The sequence below is a fragment of the Cardiocondyla obscurior genome, linkage group LG07, assembly GCF_019399895.1.
Source record: "Cardiocondyla obscurior isolate alpha-2009 linkage group LG07, Cobs3.1, whole genome shotgun sequence".
In the NCBI taxonomy this organism is placed as follows: domain Eukaryota; kingdom Metazoa; phylum Arthropoda; class Insecta; order Hymenoptera; family Formicidae; genus Cardiocondyla; species Cardiocondyla obscurior.
The window spans coordinates 549754-569406 of NC_091870.1; the positions used below are offsets into that span (position 1 = coordinate 549754).

At 34.9% G+C, this 19653-nt stretch overlaps 2 protein-coding genes across 4 annotated transcripts in view; one reads left to right on the forward strand and one right to left on the reverse strand.

The window, feature by feature from the left end:
* The window catches only part of Cpx (synaptic transmission protein complexin), an 88634-nt gene that overhangs the window by 55935 nt on the left and 13046 nt on the right, over positions 1–19653 (forward strand). Inside the window, exon 1 of one of the 3 annotated variants that reach the window (XM_070658895.1) lies at positions 16441–16546. The exons of 1 other annotated variant lie outside the window; for it this stretch is intronic. In XM_070658895.1, the coding sequence (XP_070514996.1) occupies positions 16534–16546 (13 nt within the window). In that variant the 5' untranslated portion in view covers positions 16441–16533. Of the gene's footprint in view, positions 1–16440; positions 16547–16572; positions 16770–19653 lie in introns of those variants that run through there. One more of the 3 variants, XM_070658896.1, reaches the window with a different exon arrangement.
* The window catches only part of LOC139104477 (uncharacterized), a 47321-nt gene that overhangs the window by 413 nt on the left and 27255 nt on the right, over positions 1–19653 (reverse strand). Inside the window, exons 3-4 of the mRNA XM_070660010.1 lie at positions 18901–18941; positions 13272–13554 (exon numbers count right to left, since the gene is read on the reverse strand). Coding sequence (XP_070516111.1) covers positions 13272–13344 — 73 coding nt within the window. The 5' untranslated portion in view covers positions 13345–13554; positions 18901–18941. The remainder of the gene's footprint in view (positions 1–13271; positions 13555–18900; positions 18942–19653) is intronic.

The window sequence follows — 19653 nt, forward strand, 5'->3', positions numbered from 1 at the left end:
AGTTAAAGCTGCGCGAGTCTACGCAACACTTCTGAAACGAAAGATTACTTCGCGGAGATGTACGCGTAAGGATATGACTTATGTACTTTAAGAAAAGGAGACGTAATCACACGTGCTTTCCTCACACGGAGAATCACACGTGCTTTCTTTACACGGAGAATGGAGAGGAGAAGATGGTGCTGAAAGGTTTAGTTCAACGCAAATACGTACTTATTACTTTCGGTACGGAGAGACACGTGCTTGCTGTGCCGTGCGTAGTACGTGTATGCTTGCGCGACCGCTGGAGAAGGACAAAGCGAGGGTGGGAGTGGTGGGGGAATATACCTAGCGCGCGGCACGTAGGCTCGCGCGCTCGCTCTCACCCTGTCTCCCCCTACCTCCCCCCGCCCCCCGCGCCTATCTACTCGTTATTCTCGTTCGCTTAAATTGTAATATTTAATGTACGTCCATGCAAAGACGGTACTTACACCAGGTCGTTCTCAATCTCAAAAATCGGGAAGACCGTCTTCGCCTGGACATATTAATTAAATATTAAAATTAAAACAAACCTCAAAATCGCCGACTTGATAGCCGACGTTGAAATCAATTAACAGTTGATTTACGCGTCATGCCAATTTTTTAAGATAGGAATACGTACATTTAATTTAATACTGTGATGCTGAATTATTACTGTTAAGATAGCTGAAATATTTCCTCAGTAGAATATTAATATAATAAAATTAATTTAAGAAATTAATTTATAATTGTTTTATTTCTTTTTATTATTTGATGCAAATTGTGAATTTTTATCTATAAATCAGGGTGTTAAAACGTGTATAAAACAACGTATATATTTTTGATGAGAAAAAGGAAAAATAGACGGAAAAATATCCGATTTAGGTTGCACGAGTGTGCTTGAACGAGGTACTCGAAATTAATCCGTCGAGAAAAGAGCTCAGCGTGATTCATGAATCACGATTAAGCGGGTAGAAATGCGACATCTGTTTTATCACCATTACGGCAGCAAAATTCTCTTTATAGCGGCAAAAGAAAATGTCGCTTGCGTATTACGCTTTATTCTAGATATTATTTGATTGATACTTTAACAGAAGAATCCCAAGAGTTTTTGCTAACATAGATATATTACTAGAATTTATTACTCCACCGGCGTTTAAATTTTTATTCAACTCAAATTGTATTCTTATGTCTGTTTCAGGTGAGTCCCGGTCTGTATCTTTTAGTTTCGTACAAAAACCAGAGGAGGACAGGTGCGCGGAAAATAAATCCGTAAGTTAACGATGTAGAAAAGTGGGCTAAGCCATAGAATTTCAGATTAGCAGCATCGAAAGAACCCTTTGTGGTGGATTACGGAATAATCCCAACGTTAACCTTTCAACATATACTGTATGTTTGAAAATCGATACAGTTGTCCCTCTTCGATGCAGATTAAATAATGCATTAATAAAATTCAGTATGATGCAACTTATTCGAAAGGGTTTTTGCTGCTAGCCATTTTTTTTTTTAATTGCCCAGGAAAGAATACGAATAACCATTTAAAAAGTATAACCTTTTAGTATTCAGATTGGATTTTCGCATTAAGGCATTTCTTAAAAATAATTTAATATTCGTATAAAAAAATTATTAGTTGCTTCGAATTAATTCGAACTGAATTCTTAATGTAATTAAAAGCGCAATAATTAATGTATATTATTATATGTACGTAAAAATGCAGTTCTGTAAATATTCATCGGGAATTATTTTAATAATTTTTCGTTCTTAAGGCATATTTCTTCGGAAATTGCATGCATCCAAATGGCATCTTTGCATTCGTATGATTTAACGAAATGTATTACGGAGCACAGTCTAAGTTTCCGTTCTACACTTCGAAACGAGCGGATAATCGTAATCCCTAGTAACGGAGCGAGCGATATATCAACTCGACACTAACGCGATAATTAACGATGACTTATGGAGAAGGTCGTCGTGTGCACGCAGGTACAATGAACGAAGCAATTAACGTTGAAGTAGAACTGTTGGCCGTGTTGTCGTCAGTTCTAAAATGAACTTTGTTAGTTTCTAATTAGATGAAATGAAGTAGATCTCTTTTTATTGTTAAAGATTATGATACCAAAGCGTACACACGTTAAACTCCCAAATGTCCAAATGTGGAATTGCGTCCCTTAGTATCGTTTGAGTTAAAGAAATTTCAGTGTCAGGTATTTGGTACAAAAATAAAAAAAAAGAAAGAAAGAAAGAAAGAAAGAAATTACTAATCAATAAACAATGCGCAATTCTTTTTTAATCAAATTAATTTTGTATAATTACGGAAAAAAAATGCAATATTTCATTGCCACGTTATGCGACCCGCATCTGAAAAATCTTTTCTGCTCGCGGAAATTTTACCATCAGAAATTCGTCAAAATTTATTTCCCGCATGCGGTAAACTACCTACGCATTCACACGCTCAGGCAACACGGATATTATTGGATAGGGGCATTCTCCCGTTTGACCGATAAGAAAACCGTATTTAAATACAGTTGACGTCGGAGACAAAATAAATAGGGATTGTTAAAGCGCGTTGCATTTTAATGAGATGCAATTTATCGTGTAAAATGAATTTCTTCGATAATAAATCGATACGATTTTACCATCTCCGGGACTTCCCAGCTCCAATTTCCTCTCTCGCGTCTCTTACAAGAACAAATTTTCGTGTCACATAAACTAATGGTGGCGTGACTAACTATATACGTATAAACATGTTCGTAAACTCCCATAATCCTTGGACGCAATTTAAAACTGCGGAACTTTGTAACTAAAATGCCAGGTTGACCGAAAGGTTACTGGGTTTTTCAATTGTTCGGAGAACAATGAAACTTGCAGTTTTTTTCCTTCACTGTTACGTGTAATATACGAAAATGGATCTCTAGATCTCAAAAAAGTATAAAATAGTTGTCAACGTTTACGTAAATGTAATAACACAAGTGTTATGCATCCCTTTAATTACATTGGTCTTCGTAAATCTTGGAATTAATTAAACGCAGGGTGTATATATAATTTCGTCTAATTGTAGCCTTGTTACCGCTTTGCGTTTAATGACGTCTAACTTTACAATCGGAATTAACGCGCACAACGATGAAATAACTTATACCGAAAGCTGGCCGGGTAAGGAAGGGGAAGAGGAAAACAGTATCGCGTTGTAATGCGTATATATGTATATGTATGTAACATCTGTTATCTGAGCATACGCAAAAGCATGTGTATCGAGCTCGAGAATGAAATACCACCGACGAGATAAGCGCGAAAGAGGAAATCTATTCCAATGAAATTATTCTAGACCCCCCAGAGCGTTTTCAACGAGGATCGATAATCAATCGATTAAGAGATTTATCCGACAATCCTATCATATCTACGTAGGTATATTCTCTAAAGAGATATATACATATATTAATCAAAAAAATTAATTGTTTCAAATTTGATAATAAAATAACGTAGTGTTATTTCGATAAATTTGAATATCTTGACTTTTTTTTATTTATATCGCATTCGCATTTACGTATTAATACACACGAAACCGTTTACGATAATTATTAATTTTTATTTTTAGTTGAACTTTCTTTAAAATTAATTCAGCTAAATAATTAAATAAAACTGTGATTTTCTGAATAGCTCCAATTAAAAATTCACGTTTATTTTACATTACGTTTTATAAAACAGATAAAATAAACGTAATAAAGCGATGGAGATGAAATTACCACTTTGGGAAAATTTTAGAACGAATAAAATACGAACGTCTAAAAGGTACAAGATAGTTACCTTCTATCTCAGGAGTAATAATCTTTGTCCTAGTTTACTTAGTTTATCTAAAACTAAACCGTATGAATAGCTCTTAACTCAGTCAGACGCAAGTTCACACAGAGATCACCCGATTCTGACCCGGGGTTAACCTTCTCAGATTGACTACCTTTCTCATAATGGATTTAACTTGCGAAACCTGGATCCGGATAAGGTTTGCTTCTCTACGATCCTTACGGAGAATCATTGGCAAACACTATGATAGCTAATTAGTCGTTTCTGTTCGTGAAATATCCAATCAGGAGATGGGAAGTGTTTTGTCTGTAGTGAAACGTCGCGTCTTCGCGCTCAATTCGCTCCTTATTGTTAAGAGCGCCGTAAGGTGCATTGTTCTCACTGATGGAAACGTGATTTAACTGGTATCCAATGAAGGGAATTGTCTTCAACGTCGTCCCCGATAAATACATTCACCAGCTCTCGCTAGCGCACGCGAATGATAAAAGAGTTGAGAGAGAAAGAGAGAGAGAGAGAAGCATCGTGACAATCTTGATCTAATTATTAGACGAGCTTAGCAATCAGATAAAGACGAATTCAAAGGATAGTTTAATTGTAAGAAAGCTTGCAGTAAATATAACATTGAAAAATTCTCCGTATACAAATATTCGAATACGCGCAATAGTAGAAAAAAAAAAAAAGAGAAAAGAAAATCTTGTACAAGGCGGCCCCATTCTTTATGCTCTCGCGTGAAAAATCTTGTGCATTCAGTGAAACAGGAATCTGTTAACGAGCACGAGTAGCGAAGTTCCATGCCACCGAGGACATTCATGCAAAAATGACAAAATGAAAGAGATCGGTGTTTCGCCAGCGGGGAAATTCCAGGAAAATACGCGCGCGAGTATTGCCTGCAAACGTAGCGTATTTTTCTCGCTTCACGTAGAATTTCCTTCTTTCTTCGGGGCAAATCTCGAAAAATTGAAATCACGAATCGTCAAAGACATTCCCTTGAAGATCCGCCATATGGCTGCGTAAATGTAGTCATAAGATTTCGTCACATTTATCGATAATCCGATACGACATCAATACGCTTTATCTTTTTCATCTCATCAACATAAATATTATTTCCCTAATAGAATAATTGTTATTTATCGGATAAAATCGTCTTTCGCTATCTGGTAATCCGAAATATAGTTTTCCAATAAATATCTTTCGATACTTAACTGAACAACATCGAGCTTGTCGGTTAGAAAGAATTAAAAAAACAGAAAATAAAAAATATAAAAAAATAAAAAAAAAACCAGCATAAATACAAGCAAAACTGGGCACGGAAACGGAATAAAATTCAATAATGAAAAATGAAAGTTTTTATCGTGAGCATAAAAAAAACTCGGATATAACAGTGTAAACAATTCAATCGTTTTTGAAAATGTAACTGAATTAAAAACTAACAGAAACCACATTGGATATTATACATATAAAAAATTCCAAGCAAAAATACATTTTTTTCTCTACATTTCTCTGTAACAAATTGTTCATGAATAAAAGTTGACTTGTCTGATTTGTTATAACACTTTGTCGTTATCGTTAAATACCTTCGTGATTAATTTTTAAAATAAATATTACTATACGAAATCATATTATAGATTCGAAACATTAATCTAATTTTGTTAAGAATAAATGTAAATTTTTATTCGATTAACCGTAGGAGAGCTGTTAAAATTGAAGTTATCGATATATAAAATTTCTGTATAAAATATTTTCGAGATAACTCGTACATATTATAAGCGTATATTAGCAGCGTATTAGAAATATTATGTGCTATCAACGCATCTACCTTTCCCGCGCATTATTACATCATACGCATAATACAGTTACGTTATTACATTGGAGAATAATGGAGAAATGGAGTAGTTGCGAAATTGCTCACGGATATGGTAACTATGAGAATCGATTTAACGGGATAGAGGAAAAAGAGAGAGAGAGGAGGAGGAGAAAAAGAAAAAAAAAAGAGAGAAAAAGCGATTAAAAAAAGATTTTCTAGTAAATTATGCCGATTCCGACCATTGTGTAATCGTGTAATGTATAATTTTAATCCATTATTATTCTCTTCTAGTTTCTAGGTTAATTAAAAATTTTTTTTACGTAAAATTACGAATGTTTTAAAAAAATTTTACAAAAAAAGAAATAGCAGTAAAAAAAAAAAAATTAATGTCTGTTTTGCAGAACAATGCATAAAACTTAAAAACAATGATATTTAAAGTTAATAGTTTTATGTATTGCTGCTTATTAATTATCAAACATATTTGCGCATTTCTGTTCGTTATATGACGAATTTATTCTAGTAATATTATTAAATGATGATTTATTGTTGCTTTAATTTTTTTATGATGCCGATAATTTGTAAATTTAGTACGCAAGATAATATATATGTGAAAGGAACTTGTGCTTCTATAAAGCTACATTCACATTACTATGCATCGCGTGTAGATTTTTAATATTGCATCGAAATAAACCTCGTATCGAATATTTCGTGTTAGACAATACGTCATAATTAATTTCAAAGTTTTTTATTTTTGCAAGGAAATGCGGTTTATTTCGGTAAAATTCACGCACATTCTGGTGGCTTTAACTTTATCCTTGATTAATCCGTTCATCAACGTATCGTATTGCTGACCCAGAAACAAGCCAAACATTACGTCGAGTTTAAATCTCATTCCGAACTCGAAGGCGGACGTACTTTATTAGATTACGAGCATGAGCGCTAATATTTGCCATTGTATTTCGTGAATTCAACGACCGACTGAAGACGATATTTGTAACATATTAAATATATCAAAGTGTAATTTTATTGACGAGCGATAACTGCCATTATCTTTCCCGAGATGCGTTCTTTATTCAGTTAAATGCTTTCGCCATCAGGTGACGAAATCGGTAATTTCACGAAGCGTTCGAACTCGTAAGTGCGACGAATACATTTAATTTTACAAAATCGTTTCCTCCGATAGCGGAAAGGACGAGAAGGCGGAGGAAGAGGATCTCTCGTAATTACCATTTAAAGGCAAGGTTCGTAGTAGCTGAGTAACCCCTTTGTCGCGCACAATTTGCGAACCAATAAAATTCAGAACCAATTCGCAGAGAGAAGTCTTTGCTTATTTAACTTGCAAAAATATCCCCGTTCGCCTATACTTCATTTTGAGCCGTCTCCTTTTTACCTTTTTATTTTACGTCTGTTCCTTAATTCTTTCAATATTGATATATTATAATATTCCGTACATCTATTGCGTTTTCTCTGACTTTCGACTCTTTCACTCGATTCTAAATTAAATTATTTATTAAAGATTTGAATGTAATACAAGCATCGCGCCACATAATTAATACTTTGAAAAGTTCACGATGTACTCGCGCATACTTTGCGCCTTCTAGCTTTTCTTTTTCATTATTTTTTTTGAAGGAGAATTATTTGTCAATTTAAATAAATCTTTACGGATTTCGAGTGAAATGTATGAGCACGATAGATAGAACGAAACGAAGAGGAAGAAGTGTGAGATGGCGAGCCGATCGCTTTTCGATTCCTCTGCAAATTAATGTCGAATTCAAAGGCTTTATCTCGCAAGCTGATATATTTCTTTCATTGAGAAATTCCGGTAAAGTTCCTGCATCGGGATTAACGGCCTCGTTATGCGTCAAGTGCAAGCAGCCGAGAATAGAATCCGAGTAGTCAATGGAACTCTTACGGTAATGCTATAATACGTTATTTATGTCACCTGATTAGATTAATAGACTCAAATTTAATCTAATAGCTATTTATATGTATAATTGTAAGTAATTAGCGTCCTAGTTTTATCACAGTAGAATATACTTGTACGTATAAACTGGAGCAGCTTAAGACGCAAGCAAGTTGAAAGAATCGAAAGCGAGAAAACTGCTGATGTAAGGGAAATAAATAAAATTCGATCCGTCGAAATCGATTTATGTTGAAAGAAATCTGCCGGGTCCCGGCTGAGAATCAAAGTGACGGCGTATGATCAGCCAATCGAACACGTCGTCTACCATAGCGGCCGAGAAAATATAATTTATCGTTCGATTCGGCCAGTGAAGCGTGCGGCCGCGTATAAGTGGCGTATATCCACATGAGCTGCCGCATAAGCTATCGCGTTTCCGCAGGAGTGAACGAAAGCGCTTTAATGTCGCCGTAACAAAACGCATCGTTCACAATATACGCGCTCAACGCACCCTAAGATCTCCTCTAATACGTTAACTAAACTTCCGAAGCAAATGTAGCGACGCGACGTTGTAACGTTACGTTAACTCATACTCATTTATGAAATTTATTTTCCCTCGACTCAGTGGGAGATTTAATTTTTATTATGCTTACGTTTGATTTTACTCCGAGAGTGGAAGACGAAAATATTTCCAATTATATCTCCAATACGTGGTCCTGTTCTTTGCCTGACATTTCTAGCTGACTAGCTGATTTCTCTTTTCTCTTTATGCCAAAATGAAAACAATTTCATATGGTCGGGACAATAAAATCTTACCAAATTTCTATTTCTATTTTTATTTCGGCGGAATAACTTGGAATCTTTTCTTTCTCGTCATTTTTTATTTTTTTTATTTTTTCTTTATTAGATATATTTTCTTATCACGTCGGTTCTCGTAACGAATTTGTATTAATTTCCTACTCGTGTCTCATTTTTGAGAAAAATAAAATAAATAAAAAGTGGCATGTATTTTTAGTGCTTACTTTCTCGTCAACTTTTTTTTTTTTATTTTCTTTTTTATTAGATTCTTTTTACACGTCGTTCGTCTGCGGTATTTTGTATATGTAAATAGCGATCTATATGATAACGATATTAAAATATCAATAATTTATACCTAAACGAATCCGTTATCCTAGTAAATTCCAGTGGTACAATCGAACGAACGAGAGCGAAGCCCCACCATCGCGCAATGTCACCATCGATATCCGCAGTGCCGTTGTTGGCATCCGGCCAGAATCTATCCTTCGCTTCCACACCCCCGCTACGTACTTTGTAAATCGAGGTTACCCGGGCTTCCAGCGACGCGCCCCTTTATCGCCCGAGTTTTCGGATCGTAATCCGACATAAGGTCAAGATTGCTCATTATACAGATACTGATAACCAAAATCTGTTGAACGCGGATTTTCTGAAGTGCGTGCTACAAATTTTATCGATTACAATTATAATTAGCATCCGATCTTATTAGTTCGAACGTTTATCTACCCAATTTCTCTCGCGTGTAACTTCTGTTACGAAACTTGTAGAAAAGACAAAAAAAAGAAGAAGAAAAAAAAAAACATTTCTCGGATTTCTTTCACAGCTCAAAAGAAAATGGCAGTTCCCTATGGTATCTCCTTTTCTCTTCTTTTATCGCCGTCCAGGATTCCCTCCCGAGAATTTATGGAGCGGGACGATGAAAACTATCCATCTTTCTTCACGACTTGGCAAACGGGCTTTGTGCGATAACGTCTCCCGGATCGTAGGAGCTATCGCCAGATGTTGATTGGCCCCTGTCATTTTTATCCGCGGAATTTTTTTGTTCGTCATATTGTTATAACATTATTGTTGAAGAGATTAATGTATTGTTTCGCGTCACGAGTACTTAAGCGTAATCTAAACCCGATCGCGATCGCGAGAAAATATCGAGCATTTCGTTCCTAAATTTATCATTCTTTTTTAAAGATACATAAACGGAGGGTAACGATGTTGCATTTTGCGTCGGTGATTAATTTTTTTTCGTACTTAAATTAACGATCGACATTAATATCTTGCTATAAAGAACCGCGTATCGCGCACACATCGAAATATGCTCTGTATACATCGAGCATACGGGCTGATAACGATATATATATATTTCTATGGTAGATTAAGTGGCAATTAGACCTTTCTAATCTGGGTCCCCCCTTGAAATGTACTCTATCTAAGCTAGCACAACCCTCAAAACGGCCCTTCTTAATCCCCATTATCGCATTAGTCCTTTGAAATCTTCTGCTGAGAAAACATATGGCAGTTTAGAGACAATGACGGCAAGTTAATCTTATTAACTTTCTACGCGATAACAGTCTCGAGATTTCTTGAACAACCATCATTACTAATGATTAGCACGATAATTCGATATTATTTCTACTGAAAATTCAAAAATTATCGGCCTTAAATAATTTAATTATTTAAGTACAGTTCAAAACAATATTTCGATCTTAAGTAAATTTTTTTTTTATATTTTATAAACGTTAAAATAAAATCCAAGAATGTAACGCAGATATATTCGGACCGTTTAATATTCTTTGATACAGATCACTTGCTTTTCAATGTCAAGCCAAATGCACGTAACAAGAGGAATGTTTTATCCTAGAATTCTGATGTATGGATGCACATTTAAAGGCAATTCCATTAGAATCCTGCGAGAAATTCTTTTTGACGACGTATTACGAATGTGATTTCTGGGAGTAAAAGCCGCGATGAGGTAAGGGAATAAGAATGGCATTGGCGAGACGAAGGAGAAGAAAAGTACGGTGGGGTGCGCGCTTTATGATCGTGGATATATTCCATTTTCGTCTTTCGCCACTTTATCCGGCCGCTTCGGGTAAGTCTGGCTAAGTACATTTGATTGTAAGCTGCCCAGTCAGGTTTAAGGCTGATTTACAGCCTGACTCGCACGCACGTGAGTCGACTGTATGTGGTTTCTATTCTCAAGCGCTTGAGGCTTGAGCCGTTATTAACTTGACGCGTGGCGCAACGCTATCCCGCTATCCCGTAGTTTTCACTGAATCTCGCGCTTTTTGTCTACTTATCTCTACTTCATACTCCCGCGTATATTTCATTGTAATCTATCGTTATCTTTACTCTTGTTGTCGTGCGATTAATTTAATTTTTTTTTGGACCGCACTATGTACGAAACTCGTATAGCTTTCACGTCATCTTACGTCAATATTTTATTTAATAGATAAATTAATATAATTTACCTTTGTATTTTTAAATAATCTATTTAATGATTAATACAAATGATTGTTCGATAAGAAATTTTACAGCTTCACCGATAATTCAAATTTAATCAAATTAACTTTCAACTTACAAAACGATCAATGCAAAATGAAATAAAATTAAAGCGTATAACTGATTTAAGCACATCGCGTTTGACCGTTAGAAAGAAAGTATTCACGTAGAAAAAGGAATAAAAAGCTCTTCCGGTACGCAGAAGGAAGGAACCGAAGAGGCAAAAGTGTCCGAGTGAATGACGAGAAAGGATACGAAAGCGAGAGCAAGAGAAGCAACGGTAATTAGACGGATGATTGAACTCTCTTTAAGAGATGATCCTGACTGGAGATAGTTGAAGAGCTTTGCCGGCGAGGCGCGAGGCGAAATAGTTGGACGGTTCGATCTTAAACGTGAAATTACTTGGCCGCTGGTATTTAGACGTCGATAGAACAAATAGCTTTCAGGAGAATTAGTAATCGCGCAAAAAGCGCACAATACGGGTTAACGATTAGATCACGCGCTATTAGCGGTGGTATAGAGGAGCCGATTAAGCCTACAGAATGTGTCAATCTCGCAGTGCATGCGGCCGGCCGCATCATATTAACGTCAAAACCTGTCGCCTCTCTGCGTCACTGTGAAAACCACAAGCGAATGGCGCTATACGCCAGGACATAATAAATTCATTTATAATACCCTAACGGCCAATACTTCGGCTCTTCCTATTTTTTTATTACTTCGCATTTCGTAAATAATATCGTTAAATTTATATTTTTAACAATTTATTGCGACTCCGATAAAATCAGGGAAAAGAGAGAGAGAGAGAGCAACGTTAATGGATGACGCCTGTTTAAAGTAAAATACAGGCGAGATAAAATCGATTGTTCCTTTACGATTGAAAGACATAGCCCGACGTCATTATTTTACAATCAAACGTAGGGGCGTATGTGTCTCGAGACGTGAATTGCCGAGTATACCTTCTCATAGCAGGCGAAGCTGCTGGTTTCCAGGACCCGTTACGACAAGCCTTATCAGCAGCCGTCCGTTTAACTTAAGCTCGGGGAGTGTCGCGTACATCGTCGTTGCTCGTTAATTCGCTATTATTGATCCTGATAATAATTCGAATTTACGAAACAAATAATCGTACAGCTGTACAATTATTTAAAGACATAAAAAAAAAAAAGTGTTGTTTCGTTTCTCTCATTAATTTTGCTACAGACATTTCGAATGAAAGCTCATTGCGCGCCACGAATATAGATATGTACGTAAACCATAATTATAAATTACTCGATCAATTTTGAATTCATTCGAGTCTACTTAATTGTTCGTACAAACATTGTACTACGGGCGAGAAGGGAACATAGCCGACGCATCGTCGTGGTTGGAGTGCAGACAGTCCGCTGCCCCGCGCGCTGCCAATCATTATATCTCTGGCATGCGAACATACCACTGTGTGCGAAACGGGGTATGCGAGAGAGTCAGGGGACGTTCTGCTGGTCGATGAGGGAATATGGCAGCACGGCAAGGGATGTGACGAGAGTGGTCGACGAGAGCACGCTCTCGGGAATGAGGGGGGTGACAAAGGGCGAGCACTATATTGGCATACCAACGGTGTGGGCGATATAGGAATACTTGAAGAACAACTTTATAGCGCGAAAGCCTGCCGACTCGAGAGATTCCTCCCTCGGAGATTGCCTGACTGCCTACCTACCTACCTACCTTCCTTCCTTCCTTCCTTCACTAGTGCGCAAAGATGAATATAAGCCGGGAACTGAGCTACGTCTATCCCAAATATTAATATGAAACAAGCATACGTTAGAACACTAATGAAAAAAAAAAACTAAAAAATTTTGACTTTATTTATTCTGGAAAATAAATCTTTTTTATCTTTGAAATTCACTATATTTATTCACGATCTTGATTATTATGCAAAATGTAAACTTTTTTAGCAACGTTGTTAATTTACTGTTTTATAAATTAAAAAATTAGAGAAGAAAATTGTCGATTAGACATCAATGTTACAAACAAATGCATGTTTCATATCTTCTTAATTATCTCAACTTAATCTCAATAAACTCATACATTTTTAAATGTAAAAAATTATGAACGAAATAAAGTAGGGATGAAATATTGCGCTTTATTACGTAAATCGCGCATGCTTAAGCTGCAGAAATTTATGCATGGAATCTTGATGGATTTAAATTTTTGTTGTTATTTCGATGTTTTTTATTACTGTTAATTTTCTTATTAATCAGGACAATTTCTTTTCATTATCGTACATTCTATCGCTATAACAATTTGCACGCAGAGTAATTTCTTTTTTCAAATATTCTGTTAAAAATAATTTTCTTTTTACGTAAATAAGCAATTCCATTCGTTTTCTTTCTTCAAACAGATTTCTATACATTTATATTTTACATTACTAGAAGAAATTATGCGTGCATGTAACGCGCGCTATTTTTTGAGCGACTCCAATTATAAATCATAAAAAAATAAAATTATATGACTTACCAATCTGCAACTTCAGCGGAGTTGAAGTATTCTGTCGGTGACTGTAACATAAAAAAAAAATTAATGTAGACATGCCTGTATAGTTAAGAAGATTAATAAAAAAAAAAGTAAAAGTTTTCTTTTATTAAAGATTTTATTTAAAAAAATTTATGCTTACCTAAAAGTTGCTCCGCTGATGCAGGATGCCTTTCCTAGGCCCTCCTCCTCCTCTCAGCACTGGCTACTCCAACAAGGATGTCAGTCCGGTGCTCCTTCGACGAAAGTCTTCCTCTGGATTTTTCATCTGAAACAAAAAAAATTATATTTTATTAGTAAAAATGACGAAAATAACCGTGCTGCGTTACAAGTAATTTACGCGTCACGCCAATTTTTTAAGACAAGGATACAATTAAATAATTTTAAACATTTAGTACAAAGTTAATTTCAAAAGCGCTCGCGTTTACCTTCGCCTGACCAAATCTGTGCATGTTCCACTGTTATAATACTAGCACACGTGTGTATATAAAGCCACGTGCACATGTCGGAATTCTCGAACGCAATCAAACGCAACGTATTTGACGTGATTGAAGCCATCAAGGTGTGCTTAAACGCTACTAACGGAATAACCTGTACCAAGCACACAGATCGCGTGCACGTATTTTTCACCGTTATTAGTTGAAAGCCCGCTATATATTCATTACATTAAATTTTTTCAATTTCTTTCTATTTATTTTTACACAAATCTTGTTTATTAATTTACAAAATTAAATAACGTTTTGGCTTCCTGATATTGCGAGAATTCGCGTTAGTTTTATATTACTGTTAAATAAATTTGTAATTTTGAATTCTAAAGCAAATAAAAAGTCTTTTCTGAAATAACAAGTTACGCCAAGTTATACCTTTCAAATGTTTTTTTTTCTTTTTTTTATTCATAATAAAATTAAAAATAGACTTTAAATTCTACTTGTGTTTTTTTTTCTTTTTTCATTTCTTGTATCATCGAGATTCTTGATTCTGCGAATTATCAGTGCCTTGCAAAACATGCTCGCATTACTTACAAAACACATGTATCAAACCAGATAGCTTGCGGAAAATGTGGCGGCGAGTCGCATAAGCGAGCGAGGAGGTCGGTCAGAGTGATTTAGGCGAATCAGTAACCCGCGGTGTTACGTTACTTGTTTACTGCCAGAGCACTCGTTGCATTATTCAACAGCCGCCCATATTTATCAAGCCGATAGTCAAGCAGGGTGGCAGCAAGTACGAACGATACGTAAACGCGTAAAAGGAAGTAAACGAAAGTGGGACCTTTGTTAAGGATCGTTTCCTATGGATGAATTTTCCTTTCTCTACGTTGCAATTGGCTAAAAGCAAAGATATTACATTGCACAAAAGAAACGAGATAAAAGGTGACTTTCTCTTCCTCAACCGTATACAGAATATTCCGTACCTACCCGATAACAGAAATCGGAGGTAAAAAAAAAAAAATATTTTACTAAGTTTTTAAATCAACTTAATCAAAAACCTAAATTTCAAAAACATTATTATTAATCTCTACTATTTTTTTTTTCTTATCTTTTATGCGCAATTATTTATTATTACTCTTAATTATATTATTTAATCGTAACAACGTATAAAACAACGTATAAAATAAATACATATATGTACATATAATTTTTGTAGAAGAGAGAAATTGCAATTAGCAAAGCGTAGATCATTTGCACGCAAATATTCCGAGTGAAGGCGGAAAGCCATTAAGGAATATTCCCACGTGTAGAGCGCACTTAATGAGCGATATAATTTATTGGGTCTACTCGCGGGTAGTAGTTAATAGGGTCTGCGACCTACGACCCATTAACCAGAGGTCGATTGCGAGATATCGTTGGCGAACATCTGTCATACCTTGTGAACGATAGGTCAAAGTGGCACCAAATCCTAAATTACCTAAAAGACTTGAAAATGTAACTAAAACACCAAAATTGTTTCCTTAAACCTTCGAATCTTATCTGGACGTTAATGAAGAAAATTTGAAAAAAAATTAATTACTCTAATTATTGAAAAACTAATCGATTGATTATTTTTACCAACTATTAATCTAATTGTTTAAATGTTTAATAAGTAAAGAAACGAAGCTTTCTTTTTCTTTTTTTTTCTGTTTTTCCGCATTACTTTTTTCCATATTATTCCTGTTGTTTTATAGTTTGGAATCAGCTTAAGTACTGCTGCAGTATTTATCACTGTAGTTCTTACAAGTTTTGTTTGCAAATATTTACACAAAGTAGCAGACAATTCACTCGCTTCTTCTCAGCTACAGAGAATGCAATAATGCTGAATAGTATAACGTGACAATGTAATCCTTCGCAACACTAAGTTATCAGCCATTCCTCTGCTAACCTACTTATATAACGGTGTTCATAAACTATTATATTCTTCAACTTAGAAACTCTAAGGACTTTATATCAAGTGTTTCGATGATAAAGACTGTGGCATAAACTAGAGTTGTTTTTAATTTTTTTTGGAAACAATTACTAAAAAAAAAAAATTTTTTAATATAAATATAAGAATGTGAATTAAATAATAATTCATCCTAGGACATACTACACGATATAGACTTGCGTAAAATTATTCGCTCGCGCCATAATTTTTTTTTTCCCGTGGTAAAGATAATTTCTTATCTTCTTGTAATAGTACCTCGTTATTTTAACGAGATTATATTTTTTTTCTTTCTACTAGCTTGCTGTTACGGTCTAAAGGACAAACAAAGCATTCGTTACATAGAAAATAAAAGTATATTTTAGCGTAAGGTTTAGCCCGGGAGCCTGCTGTGCGCGATTTCCATCACTTGATTCCCCGTGACCCAGTCGAGCCGCTTAACCGACTGTACAAGCTCGACGTCGCTCACCGCCGACATTCCATTCTTCGTTCTCCATATCGAGAGGTGTCGGTGTCGCATTCCATCCCGTCCTATTCTATAGAAGGCCGATCATGTCGGTTATAGGGACGGGAAAAATATTGCGCGGCGGATAGGGGGTGGAAGGGAAACCAGCGGTACCTCTGGAGAGGAACTGAACATTTTTCTAGCTCCCTTCCAACCCCTTCGCACCGGCAAGCACGCCCATCCTCGTAGTGGGGAGTGCGCATCCCGTGAAGGTTGGTGGAGGTAGACAAGGGTTGCGGTGGTGGCGGTGGTGGTGGTGGTGGTAGCCTCCGTGGCAAAGTCTGACCGTTACGCCACCAGTACTACTGTCGCCACTATCACGAGTGCAGGCCATCACGGGAGTCAATCATGGACATACTGGGTATGTCCTATTCAAAATCAAGCATGCACTACTTAACTGCTTATCGATCTCGTTCGTTTGACATGCTCCAATTATCGAAATCGACCTGCTTCCACGGCGGGAAAAAAATTTTTTTATCGAGTCATGTTTCATCGCGACCGCTTACTTTAACTCGCGAGTGTCAGCAGGAATACCCTCGACCCTTTCTTAATCGTGAGAATTTCATCTGCACCAAAGAATTAAGGTATTGTGGCTGAAGAAAAAGTTAAAAAACATCATTGTATTACCTATTGATTCTACTCTTCCACTTTTCTTTTCACTTCTCTCTTTTTCTCTCTTTTTCTCTCCCCTCTCTTTTTATCTCTGTCTATCACTCACTCACTCTCTCTCTCTCTCTCTTTCATACACATACAGTGACACACGCTGACACACACACCTACATACACCCTTTAGGGTTGGTTTTTTTTTTTCTTCATAAACAGTTTATTATATAAAAAGATATTGTATGGTTTATGCCCGAAACTTCGTTTACGTTTGAAGTGAGACATTAATTAATTGTAACTGAAAAAAGTTAAAGAAGAATTTACGAAATAATTTTTTTTTAATCTGTCAATTTTTTGATATTTTAATGCATAAAAAAAGTTTTAAAAGAAAATATGCGACATAAAGTTTGTGAAACTAATTTTGTTTAAAATATTATGGAAAATTAATTAATCTATGATATATAATATAATAATTTTTAATTTAAATTATTTATAACACTATAATAATCAAATAAACAATTTAAATAACAAAAATATATTTTAATACATCGAGAAATAAATCAGCACTTATTTGCAATATCTCTGACAAACGTTATATGTATTGAATATATTTTATACATGTATTCATATTTAAAATATTAAAGCATTAATTTGAACAAAATATCTATGTGTATTGAAAATAAAAATGTCTTGTAAAATATCGTTTATTCACTTGCGTTATGTGCAGTCGTATATTTCTCGTGTTTTTTTAAAAATACTGAAATATTACTTTCTGTTATTCTCTGATTTTAATTTTTTTTATAGAGAAGAAATCACAAGGTTTATTTTAAATTTTTAACAGAAATGATTGACTTATTTTTAAGAAATAAGAACTTACAGTATTAAATTTTAATAAATTTAAATTATTATAAGTGTCATTGTTTTTCTTTTTTTATTTCAGTAAACTTCTGTATTTGATTTAATGTGTTAATGTTCGGTATACGAAAGAATTCTTTAATTAAATAAAAAAGTAAAAATTTATTACTTATATACGACTTATTTATCTTATTGTTAGTATTTTTTAAAATAAAGATTTGTCGAACCCTTTAATTAAAAATAAAAAATATTATTCATATTGTCGATCTCATCGATCGAGACACTTTGATAAGATTATTCAATACTTTCATATTTATTACATGAGAGAAATATCTTCATTAGCAAAACGCGCTATCGCATCGTCTCCATTACGATTACGATTCGATTATCGATGGTGGAGATTGAAATTCTGCTGTAACTCAATTTATAATGAAAATCTTCGAGTAACTTAGTCGATGGGTGTCGAGATCGTTCTTGAGATAATTCTCTTCCAGACACCGGAAGCATAATTGAATTTCACGTCATCGACTTAGAAGCGCGTCCGTTCCGAAATAAGCTTGTCCTTTTGAGTTCACCTTCTAATGAGTACCATCTGTCCTTGCATCTCTTCTTCGCAAGGTTTACGCTACTTTCACGTGCTAGATTTACTTTTATTTTATGCCAATTATAAATTCAAAAAGAAATAAGTGTCTATAGACGGCCTTAAAAAATATAACAAATAATGCACACGCAAATCTATATCCAGAATATCTAGATCATTTCTCCAGATAAACTACATAGAACGTTAAAATTTTATACGATTTTTGTTTTCAATAATAATAGTAATTCAAATATTAGATTTTTTTTTAATTATGATTTGTGCAATCTGTCTAAAATAAATTTCTTAAGTCTCGTTAAATATTTTGCATTTTAGCTTTTTCCACAAAGATTATGTAACATTGAATGATAGTACTGCGGTTTTTCTCCTTCAACCAGAAACTTTCCGATGCTACTTTCGTGTTCTCGGTTTGTCTCATCCAGGCGATAAAGTCTTGCCGGGAAAAGTAAGAAGTACGCTGTGAATTTATATTTCGAAACTCTCGAAGGAGTCGTTTAAAAATGGCATAAGTCTATTATGATACACGTAAGTTACTGACCGGATCCACTTAACATTAGTAGGAATTTTTTTTATTACTAGAAACCATGGGCGTGCTACGCGCTCGCTATTTTTTAAGATACCCATATTATAAACTACGAAAATAAAATCATGGGACTTACCGATCTGAGCTTCAGCGGAGTTTGTGGTGTTCTGCCGGTGACTGTAACATAAAATAAAACATATTATTGTAGACACGTTAGTGTTTAAATTAATGTAAAGGTAATTTTATATATAAGATAATTTATAATTTAATAAACGGTAACAAGAGAATCGATTACATCAGCTAATTCAGGCGTCACACAAATTTATTACAGATAGGATTTTATATACTGATATCGCATTTAACAAAGAAGGAAAGAAGAAAAGAGAGAGAGAAAGAGAGAAAAGGAGAGAAATTTAAAAAGAAATAAAAGCAAGAAAAAATATATGTATTTATTACCTAAATAAATTAATAATTATCTTTTTTAAATATATTTCGAAATAAATAATAAAAAATTTTGAGTTATTTGGTGAAAATCTTTTTTCACGTAATAAACTAATCAAAGGAAAATTTCCCTGTTACTTTACTCTTTCAAAATTAAAAAATATGCACGTGCGTGCACGCAAAACGTTGGCGAAGGGGCATACGACCGTATGAGCGAATCAATATACTACACGGTCATAAATAACTCGTTGACAAAATAGTCCGATGTTCTTTCGCCTCTATTCTGCCAAAGAGAATAATACTCGTGCACGGCTACGCGCTACGCCTACGTTGTAAGTTATTGCGCTTCTGCAGTTGAGATTGGAGCAGCTATATCCTTTTCCCATCATTTTTCTTTCGATAAATATCAGCAATGAGAACAACGACAGATTCTTTGACAATGTTTCCG